The sequence below is a fragment of the Chelmon rostratus genome, chromosome 18, assembly GCF_017976325.1.
Source record: "Chelmon rostratus isolate fCheRos1 chromosome 18, fCheRos1.pri, whole genome shotgun sequence".
NCBI classification, from domain to species: Eukaryota; Metazoa; Chordata; class Actinopteri; order Chaetodontiformes; family Chaetodontidae; genus Chelmon; species Chelmon rostratus.
The window spans coordinates 24,586,938-24,598,217 of record NC_055675.1 but is presented as its reverse complement, the minus strand read 5'-3'; the positions used below and the strand labels follow the sequence as shown (position 1 = coordinate 24,598,217).

The 11,280-nt window shown below is 45.0% G+C and overlaps 1 protein-coding gene across 1 annotated transcript; it reads right to left on the bottom strand.

Moving 5' to 3' along the window:
• Positions 1-3,151: 3,151 nt before the first annotated feature.
• On the bottom strand, positions 3,152-11,064 carry LOC121621668 (NLR family CARD domain-containing protein 3-like). Its single transcript, XM_041958216.1, has 11 exons — positions 10,976-11,064; positions 10,755-10,877; positions 10,240-10,353; positions 9,988-10,066; positions 9,612-9,831; positions 6,357-8,160; positions 6,080-6,253; positions 5,528-5,701; positions 5,205-5,378; positions 3,868-3,914; positions 3,152-3,681 (listed from the first exon to the last, which is right to left on the bottom strand). The coding sequence occupies exons 1-11, from the start codon at positions 11,062-11,064 to the stop codon at positions 3,152-3,154; spliced, it is 3,528 nt and encodes a 1,175-aa protein (XP_041814150.1).
• Between the last annotated feature and the right edge of the window lie 216 nt (positions 11,065-11,280).

Genomic DNA, 11,280 nt, shown 5'->3' with positions numbered 1-11,280 from the left:
TGCTGAACATTACAGTCAGCTGACCTTCAGAGACACACAGCCACTGTGTGTGTGTGTGTGTGTGTGTGTGTGTGTGTGTGTGTGTCTGGTATTTCACTTATGAAAGGCTCTTTATGTTGAGCTGAACTCAGCTAAACTTGTTTTTTGTGGATTTTTTCTTTATTGAAAACACTCAGTTGACAGAGTGACAGCAGCTGATCTGAGGTCAGACTGATGTTCAGTCAGCAGCAGGAAGGACGGGACAGGTATGAGCCGCGTGTCGTCGGCCCTCCCAGGTGTGAATGAGCCAAAGTGGAAACCAGAATCCAGACTGGCTCCCAGTCACTGGCAGTGAACCTGTCTGCTGAGTGGGCGAGCCCAACAAGCTTCCTGGTTTCCTTGGCGATGTGCGTCATTGCTCGCGCTCGGTGGCGTTTCTCCCTCTCAGCCTACAGACGTCATGCTGACGTCTCTCCAATAAAAACGTCTCTGTGGACTCTGTGAAAGTTAAAACAGTTTAAAACCTTCCTGGACCAAAGATTCACAGAGAGAACTAACCGAGCTCGCTCGGACACTCGTCTCTCTCAGAAACAGGAACACGGCCGTCGCTTTATGTTTAAATCCCAAACTGAACGTGAGAGGAATGTTTCCCGTCTGACGTGAGTTTAGTTCTTTCTCCTCTAACCACAGACTCTCTGAAGCAGTCTGTGGTCCAGCAGAGGCCTCTCTGAACCCTCAGCCTGACCCACTGACCTTTAGCCGACCGCAGGAATCAGTCCGGCCAGAGGAGGCCAGCCGAGCCCAGTTAGCCAAAGAACAAACTGTGGTGAGCTGAAGGGATGATCACACCTGGACCTGATCTGACAGGAAGTGAGCAGGGTACCAGGCCAGCCAGGTGAGCGCCTGCGTGTGTGTGTGTGTGTGTGTCTGACAACAACAACAACAACAACAACAACAACAACAAAAGTGACTGAATTCACTTCTTCTTGTTCACAAAGTCCATGTTGACGTTACTCATCGATTCCCGATCAGGAAACATGAGATCAATAGTGGTGAAGGAGAGGAGACACACCCAGCTGAGCTCCACTCGCCTTCACCAGACTCCCTTTAAAACTCTGTGAATTTAACTGAAGCAGCTGAAAATAAATGGTGTCCAAACACATGAAGTTCTCTGCTGAGGTCTGCACAGGAAGGATTCAGAGAAGCTTTTATTTCGACAAAACTTCAGGTGTTTTTTGTCTCTGTATAAAAGTGGCAGCAGGCTGAATTCAGCCGGTGTTCTTCAGTCGTTAAAGTAGAACGAAAAGAAGGATTTAAAGTGCGTTTTTCGTTAAATGAGGACGCCTCAATGATTGAACACGAGCCGAGCGGCAGGGCGCTCAGGACTGATTCAGGTCGTGTTTTCTCTGAAATTAATAGAACTGTTTTGTTCTGCCAGTTTGCTGTGGACTTTAAAATTCATCACTTTTCAAACGAAGTTCGGCATCCATCACGCAAAGCCTTTCAAACTTCGTCGCTTTTCTCTCATGAACTCTTCAAAAAGCCTCTTTTCTGTCACGCTGTTGTGTTTAATATCTGATCAGGTTCGTTCTTACCGTGACAGCCGGAGGGGGGCAGGACTGTCTCTGCCCGCTCGGGACAAGATCCGGTTCGGTCTCTGAGTTCAGCAGCTGCAGCAACAAGCCTCTAACACGTCCGCGGGGCATGGGCGGGGCCACAGGTCACGGTACCAGCCGCCGCATCCGTGCACGTGCGCGTGCGTAACGTAACGAAGGTTTTGGAATTCTTCGGTTCTCCTGTTTGTTTCTACTGGAAAATAAAGTCTCAGACTCACTAAAATGACGCAGGAAATGTTGAAAACTGTTCAGCCTGGATTTATTTCTGTAAAGAGCAACGTGTGAAAGCGACTTTTAGCAACTTTTAAAACATGGAGACTTCACTTTGTCACAAAATGAAATTAATGAATTAATTAACGTGTTTCCATGACCTGCGGATGAAAAAGAACATTTCCAGATGTGTGCCAGACACACTTCAAACAGCTTTCCAACCTGAGCTCATGTTCACATTTCACCTCACAGGTGTGATCCTTTTACTTCAATCTCCCAGCTATGTTCACAAGAAAATATAAAAAAGTTGCAAATTGTACAAAACAGAGCAGCAAGAATAGCTTTGCATTGTGGGTACAGAACAAACAGCAGAGACATGAACAACTGTTTGGGCTGGTTATTGGTAAAGAAAAGATTACTGTATTCACTGTTGGTTTTCTTTAAACATATTTTAATTACAAAAAACCATCAGTCTTGTATAAAAATGTGTATTTTAGTTCAGACAGACACAGATATGCACCCAGACACGTTCCCAGGGAAAGTTTTACACAACCTAAATCAAAAACCAACACAATTAAACGAATGATTTTGAACAGAGCTGTGCAGGAATGGAACAAACTACCAGAAAACATTTCACAAGAAAACAGTCAAATCATTTAAAGAAGTTTACCTGTGCACAATAGAGATTTAACATAGGACAATTGGAAGTACAAGCATTACTTAAAAACTGCATCTTCTTGCAACAGAAATAGTTCTGGGGAGACGTGAACGGAAAGGAGGGTAACTGTCAAATTTATTTAATTCTAATTGTCAAATCTGGTTGATTCTGAGTTTGAGGATCCAACATCAAGCCACTGAAGAAATATGAGTTCTATTTGTGTGACCACATGCAGACCTGTCTGACCGGGGGGGGGCTGTCTTGTATTGTCCGTGTATTGTTGTGTTGTGTGTATTTCTTCGTGTTTATGTTGTATTTGAATGTGGATTATTTGTATATGATGCAAATTGCATTGATACATTGTAAAGATGTTGTATGGACCCCAGGAAGAATAGTGGGGATCCAAATACATCAAACCAAATCAAGCTTGGGATCAATAAAGTATATCTATCTATCTTTGGAAAAGCTTCCTGTGTGAACGAAGCCTTTGTGCTGTTGGTGTGTATTTGTTCGTGTGTGCACACATCCCATCCCAGCTCCACGCAGACCCACAACAGAATTGCTCACACACATTTACCCACTCCAGACTCCAATCAGTGGCCTATAAACATACATGTATGGTTTAAATAAGCTGCTTTAGGTGGTGCCAAACCAATCAAATGTTTGTCATCAGGAAGTTGTCTCCCTCCTACAGAGAACACAGAGACACCGAGGAGTCGTACGACCAGAGCCTGAATCCAGCATAAAGAGGTTCAGTGAACGTGGCGCTGAAGGTGTGGAGGTGGATCAGTGAGTCCGAGGACACTCTGTAGAAGGACAGAGTGCCGGCGGGACAGTCCACATAGACTGCCACTCTGTTAGAGACCGAGGGGGACAGAGGGAGGGACGTTACTCTGTTGTTGTGCCAGACGGAGAATCCACCGTCAGAGCAGTTCAGACTCCAGGACTGGTGGTTCTTTCCAAACAGACACTCATCACTGTTTCCTGTCCTTCTGATTCCTCTGTAAGTCACCGCTACACGAACTCCTCCTCTCCACTCCACCTCCCAGTAACAGCGACCCGCCAGACCAGTTCCACACAGCAGCTGCCAGCAGCCAAACCTCTCTGGGTGGTCGGGATACGGCAGGTCCTCCGTCACATGGGTCACCGTCCTGCTGCCGTCAGACAGTTTGAGGTTTCTGTTTGCCGTGTTTGTGTCCAGCGTGAGTTCACAGAAATCTGATGAAGAACACGTCAAGACAAAGCAGCTGTTTATCACCTGACGCACCTGAAGGCTCATTGTTGCTCATTTCTATAAAGTTTAACGATGACTCATGAATCGTCACGTTTTCATCAATAAATACCACAACCAACATCTTTGTTGTGCTGTTTTGTCATCGTTAGTCAAACTGAGTCCACACTTACACTTCCTCAGACCAGGTTTCAACCTGTGCTCTCCACCGTGGTCCACCCTGGAGGAAGAAACACAGTCAGAATGAACATCTGTCCAACACGAGCCTGAACGGCTGTTCGGCAGGAAGCAGCTTTGCTCAGTGTGAACAGACAGTGAAACCGGATGAAACTCAGTCCGACCACCAGAGTCAGTTTGTATTGTGTCACTACATCCACCAAGGAGGCTGTCTTTTTGGTCCAGTTTTGTTGGTGTATTTGTTTGTCAGCAGGATTACAGACAAACTACTGGCTCGAAACTTGGTGGGAGAGTGCAGCACGGGCCAAAGAAGAACCCATTAAAATTTGGAGTGGATCCAAATTATGGGGTGTATGCAGGAGTCATTTTTCATTTTCGTTAACATTGAAAGCTAGGGTATTTGGCCATAGCAGAATAACTGCCATACATCTTCAAATCCAGTAGATGGCAGTAAAGTTCAACAGTGACAAAACATTGACAATACTAAAGGATGACTCCACATTCCAGCAATCCTCTGGGGTCATCGCCCCACGTAGCTGTTTAAATCTCATCAGTGATAACACAAGTGCACATACATCAGACTCTTACATCCACATGTAAATTCTCTGCATGTTTGGACAGACTTTGGGACAAACTAGTGAATTTGTGCTTGACAAATAAAACAGACTCGACTTGAGAATTCCAAATTGCAAAAGGACAAAGTGAATGAAGGCACCTGGAAGTTAAAGCATTTATAATTCAATTATATGTATCTAAATTTTCTCATTTTCTAATTGGAACGATTTCAATGAAAAGATGTTTTATAGGAAAATAACTTGAAATTGTTAATTGCTGAAAGACACTTTGAGAGTAAACAAGGACAAACAAGTAAGTTCTAAATAAAATTCATGGCTGCAGTGAACTTCTTTTATAATTAACTGTTAATGTGGCAATAAAACAAAATCCAAACCAAAACATCCCAGAGAGAACTACACAGATGGACTGAGACCAGAAAGCAGCAGGAGTGTTGGACCAGTAATAGGTGTAAAACACATCACATGGTATTGAAACTATTCCACGTTGAAGAATGAAGTTTCAGCATGAAAGGTTGCTCTCATGGTTCCCTTGTCATAGAGACTGCAACTTTAAAGATATCCATGAAATGTTAAAGACATCAGAAAACAGTGAATCAGTTTTTTTGATGATACACCCAAGATTTTTATGGTATTTGTTTGTCCATGTTGGTACAAGAGAAGCAAGACGTCCTTCATGATGACAGACCAGACTGGAAGGAAACAAAATGAGAGAAAATGAAGTCACCTGCAGTGTGTGAGCTCTTGTTGTCCGTCCATACCTGAGAGTGTCCAGTCTCCAGTGTGGATCCTCCAGTCCAGCAGACAGCAGCTTCACACCTGAGTCTCCTGGATGATTGTAGCTCAGGTCCAGCTCTCTCAGGTGGGAGGGGTTAGACCTCAGAGCTGAGGCCAGAGAGGCACAACCTTCCTCTGTGATGAGACAACCTGACAGTCTGGAGTTGGTAAAAAAAATCTCAGTGTTTTCAAAAATCAAGTCAGCAGTAAAATCCTACCGATGTCAACCATCTTCACGAACATGAACATAAAGCCGGATCAGCAGGATTTATAAGATGAACTGTCAAACAAACACCTGAAGTCTGACCTGAGAGTTTCCAGTTTACAATGTGGACTCTTCAGTCCAGCGGACAGCAGCTTCACTCCTGAATCCTGCAGGTCGTTGTTACTCAGGTCCAGCTCTCTCAGACTGGAGGACTGAGAGCTGAGAACTGAGGACAGAGCTTCACAGCTTCTCTCTGAGAGGTTACAGCCAGTCAGCCTGAAAAGAAATGTGCACATTTGACAACGATGCTATTTAATGTGGTTGAAAGTCATTTTTTCAATGATGCAATCCTCTCTATGTTCTCTGGCAAGTGATTAACTCTTAATGTTTTCCATCAGCCTGAATGGAGATGTACATAATTGAAAACACAGGTTTCAAAAGTTCACACTGTCACGTAAACAAAGATAAAACAGGTAGATTTTAGAGTAGAATTCCATTTTGATGGGACGGAAAATTACTTGTAGAGATACATGAATAGAAAATCACGTCAACAGCAAAATCCTACAGATGCTGACCATTTTCATGACCATGAATCTAAAGCCAGATGAGCAGGACTTATAAGATCGACTGTCGAACAAACACCTGAAATCTGACCTGAGAGTTTCCAGTTTACAATGTGGACTCTTCAGTCCAGCAGACAGCAGCTTCACTCCAGAATCCTGCAGGTCGTTGTTACTCAGGTCCAGTTCTCTCAGATTGGAGGACTGAGGGCTGAGAACTGAGGACAGAGCTTCACAGCCTCTATCTGACAGGTTACAGCCAGTCAGCCTGAAAAGAAATCAATGATGAAGACAAGTTGTGGAGACAAATGATTGTTTCTGCTCTTTGTATTATAAAGTTCAGAAATGTATCTCTTGATTTCTCCACTCACAGAGCTTTGTTGGAGGCTTTGACCACTGGCAGCAGCCTCAGAAGGACCTTCTCTGAAGCAGAGTATTTCTTCAGGTCAAACACGTTCAGATCTTTTTCTGATGACAGTAAGATGAAGACCAGAGCCGACCACTGAGCAGGAGACAGCTGATCTGTGGAGAGACTTCCTGAACTCAGGTACTGCTGGATCTGATCCACTAGAGAACGATCGTTCAGTTCATTCAGACAGTGGATCAGATTGATGCTTCGCTCTGTAGAAAGATTCTCACTGATCTTCTCTTTGATGTATTCAACTGTTTCCTCATTGGTTTCTGAGCTGATTCCTGTCTGAGTCAGCAGACCTTGTAGGAGATTCTGATTGGTTTGCAGTGAAAGACCCAGGAGGAAGCGGAGGAACAAGTCCAGGTGTCCAGTTGGACTCTGTAAGGTCTTCTCCACAGCACTCTGGTACAGATGTTGTAATTTATGTTTGACTCTGAAGACTTTAAACCATCGGGATATTGAATGTTCTTCTGACAGCAGATTGACTCCAGAGTTGACGAAGGTCAGATGGACATGAAGAGCAGCCAGAAACTCCTGAACACTCAGATGGACGAAGCAGAACACCAAGTCCTGGTACAGTCCTCTCTCCTCTTTAAAGATCTGTGTGAACACTCCTGAGTACACTGAGGCTGCTCTGATATCGATGCCACACTCTGTCAGGTCTGATTCGTAGAAGATCAGGTTTCCTTTCTGCAGCTGCTCGAAAGCCAGTTTTCCCAGAGCCTGAATCGTCATCCTGTACTCTGGAGTCCAGTGTGGATCCGACTCAGCTCCTCCATCATACTTGACATTCTTCAGTTTGGACTGAACCACCAGGAAGTGGATGTACATCTCGGTCAGGGTCTTGGGCAGCTCTCTTTCCTCTCCGGTCTTGATCACATCCTCCAGAACTGTAGCAGTGATCCAGCAGAAGACCGGGATGTGGCACATGATGTGGAGGCTTCGTGATGTCTTGATGTTGGAGATGATCCTGCTGGCCTGGTCTTCATCTCTGAATCTCTTCCTGAAGTACTCCTCCTTCTGTTCATCAGTGAACCCTCTGACCTCTGTCACCATGTCAACACACTCAGGAGGGATCTGATTGGCTGCCGCAGGTCGTGTGGTTATCCAGAGGCGGGCAGAGGGAAGCAGTTTCCCCCTGATGAGGTTTATCAGCAGCACATCCACTGAGGTGGACTCTGAGACATCAGTCAGGATCTCACTGTTGTGGAAGTCCAGAGGAAGTCGACACTCATCCAGACCGTCAAAGATGAAGACAACCTGGAACTCCTCAAACCTGCAGAGTCCTGCTTCTCTGGTTTCAGGAAAGAAGTGATGAACAAGTCCCACCAAGCTGAACTCCTTCCCTGCCAGCACGTTCAGCTCTCTGAAGGTGAAGGGAAACGTGAACTGTATGTCCTGGTTGTCTTTGTCTTCGGCCCAGTCCAGAGTGAACTTCTGTGTTAGGACTGTCTTCCCAATGCCAGCCACGCCCTTCGTCATCACTGTTCTGATTGGTTCATCTCTTCCAGGTGAGGCTTTAAAGATGTCTTCACATCTGATTGTTGTTTCTGGTCTGTCTGGTTTTCTGAATGCTGTTTCAATCTGTCTGACCTCGTGTTGATCGTTGACCTCTGCGGCCCCCCCCTCTGTGATGTGGAGCTCTGTGAAGATCTCATTCAGCGGGGTTGGGTTTCCTGCTTTAGCAATCCCCTCAAACACCCTCTGACACTTGGTCTTCAGACTGGACTTCAGTTTCCGCCGGCTCAGTGGAGCACTGGTTCCTGGAATGAACAAACAAGGAATGTAATTAATAAGTGGGTGCTACAGACGCAGACATCCAGAACTGCCATGTGGTCTATGACAGGAACCAGATCCCCTCCGGCTCCTGGTACAGTGCTGTAGTGACGTCTGCAGTTGACTTTATCTGCCGTTAACAAGGCGTCTCCTGCAGACATAAAGTACGTTTGTTGAATTTTCAACAAGGGAAGTGATTCACAAAGTTCAGGAATTCAGTAAAAGTCTTTTCTTTACTCAGCAACTCCCAAAAGGCTCTGGGGACTTTCTCCTGTGGTGATAAAGATTCAAACCTTCCACAGGTTGTTGTGGTTTGAATAAAATTAAGACAAGACACACTTCTGCGTGGGTCTCCTGTGGTGTCCCTGCCGACAGTTGCCTCCATCACACCATGACGACACCATGACGACGCTTCCCTTTGTCACCGGTTCCCCTCTGCTATGTTCCTGAATAAAATGTTCACTTGTTTTTGCATTGGATCATCAAAACACTGAGGACGGGAAAGTAAGATAAAAATGATCTGACTTCATTTCACTGTTTGTCCCATTCTTTTCCAAAAACACCTCATCAGCATTGGCGTGTTCCTTTCTGTTTGCATGTTTTGCGCCAGCTTTGTGTTCTCCAACAAGTCTCCCAGAACCCACAATATAGACCGTCACAGTCAGTGTGAGGGGCTTAGTAATAATGGAGCATCAAACCTTTTTCAGTGTCACTGTTAATAAAGTATAAATGAGAAACAACAACAATTCAGTGTGATCTTCACTCAGTAAATATATTCTGGTAGAGTGATGCTCCAGCCCCTCAGCGCCCACCGACCTTCCGCTGGTTTCAGGCTGAATTTTGGGCGAGGGTTTCTCAAATGAATTCAATGGAATAGTGTGGCCATTAACATGAAGTATTTGTATTATCCGTGTTAGTCTAACTTTACTGATGAGCGAGAACAAACTGATATACAAGAAGCTGGTGCCAGACGCAAATAGGCAGAAATTTAGAAAAAGTGACAGCCAATCAGACATACGTAGAGTTTGCGAGGGAGAAAGGGGCTCTCTTTGACAAATGGTGCCAGGCCAGTAAAGTGGCAACCTTTGATAGTTTGCACGAGCTCATATTGGTATAGAGAGACACACCTGACATCTCCACACATTTATCTACAAATGACCAAAGGTCATAACAGATACTGCAAAGTAATAACTGTTAAAAAAGGCTGCTAACTGGATCCCAGCAGTCTTGCAGCCAAAGACCCAGAAGCAACAACTGTGAGTGTCAGGGTCTCTGCAATAAATGTGATGAGTGTTAACATGAAGAAATCAGTTTTCAGCTCAGAAGGACTCATAAATATGATCTGAATGTGGATTTTATATGAACAGAGTTTTAATGTAAACCGTGGAGGGAGACCACGTCGCCTCCATCGTGGTTAAACCTGTTAATTTCCTCTTACTGCTCTGCAGACGGTCAGCCAGCTCGTCCTGCTTCATCCTCTTCAGGAAGTGCTGTGTGATCTTCAGAAAAGCCTCTCTGCTCTGCTCTTCATCCTCAATGTCCAGCATCTCCTCATCCTCCTTCTGACTCTCCAAGTATTTTAAGTAATCTGAACCCAGAACTCTCTGGACTTTCTTCAGCTCGTTCATCACGAAACTGACAAGGTTTTCCTCCAGCAGCTGGAACAGAATGAAATGTAAACCTCAACACACAGAATCAACATGAGACACATCTGGGACAGACAGAAATCCTGCTGGTCTGCAGACTGGATCAGGGTTCAGGGTTCAGCTTCAGGCTGATTTAATACACAGCAGTAGCTTTGGTTGTACATTTACCTTAAATATGGAGTCCAAGTCTGTCTGATGCTGCTGGGCAGACTGACCACAAGCAACCTGTAAGCTCTGCTGATGAAATCTGTGAAGCAAACTTACAAACAGAAACAAAAAGCTGTTTTGTCATAAATGATTCAGATACAAACACAAAATGAAGTTTTTAATTTCAGCATGAATTTTTGGAAGTAACGTTTAAGTGTCTGATGAAGACATCGTACCCACTGGACAATAAGAAACCTCTGCATCTTTAATTACCTTGGATTAGCTGAGGGGTGTCCACATTTGAAACTAACAGGTACATACATGGATCTGTCACTCTTCATGGACACACAGGTGGGTTCAGGACAGTCTGGTCCCTTCTGATCAACCCTGATGGAAACAGAGAAATGATGAAACAAGTGTACCTTAGAACTCGGACCTGGAGACCATGTCAAAGTTCAACAAAGAGCGATTTCTGATGTGGTTTGTTAGTGGTGGAAATCCGACGCGATGGAGGGGGGCCGGCTGGATCGTGTATTGTGAATCAGTCGGTGTTAAACTTTGTTTCGTGTTTCAGGTGCAACAAACAAAATTGTCATCGTGCTTTGGTCTTAATGTCGTTACGTGAAAGTGAGACGTTCAATGTTCTTACACATTGTCAAACCAGCTGTTTGTGGATTTTCAACGTGGTTTTGACATTTAAGATCTCAGATCTGCAAATGTGAGACTAAGCTGAGAAAAAGTAAAGAGAGAAGAACATGAAGTGAAAGACACACTTCATCTCAGGAGACCTTTCAATAGCAGAGTGGTGTCCATCTTTGACGTGAAGAAGTTCCTTTATAGACAGGTCACTGTTGGTGGGTTCAGGTCCAGGCTCAGGTCGAGCAGAGTCCGGCAGGTCCCGCTGTTCTGGCCTTCAACACAACACACAGAGCTTTCAGCGTGAATAATGGTGGTGGAGTGATTCGAGTGCCGAGCTCTGATCCTGGACAGTCTGAGACCCTCATCTCACCTCTGAGCTTTGGTCTGGATGTCATGTCCCCCACACAGAGCGGTTTCAGAGGGACGGACTCCGTCCTGTCTGTCCTCACACTGATTCATTGCAGCGTCCAACACAACAACCTGTTGAGGAGCTGCACTCTCAGAGCGGTGAACTGCTCTGCACCGTGGTGCTGTTCTTCTTTCTACCAGCAGATGGCACCAAAGAAAGAAACTACTTCAAAGATGTCCACTGTGGACAAATGTTTCTGAAGGGTTAGAAGGGTACATCAATAATATTCCCTCTGACACAGCTCATATGGAGAGCCATGGAGCTTT

What these genes read in the sequence shown, in the direction of transcription:
- LOC121621668 (XM_041958216.1), bottom strand. Translation starts at nt 11,064, where the DNA reads ATGAATCAGTGTGAGGACAGACAGGACGGAGTCCGTCCCTCTGAAACC. An exon ending in GGCTGACCGTCTGCAGAGCA is followed by an intron (nt 8,161 to 9,611) that starts GTAAGAGGAAAT and finishes TGTTCATTCCAG; the next exon opens with GAACCAGTGCTCCACTGAGC. An exon ending in TGGAGACTGGACACTCTCAG is followed by an intron (nt 3,915 to 5,204) that starts GTATGGACGGAC and finishes TTCTTCCTCCAG; the next exon opens with GGTGGACCACGGTGGAGAGC.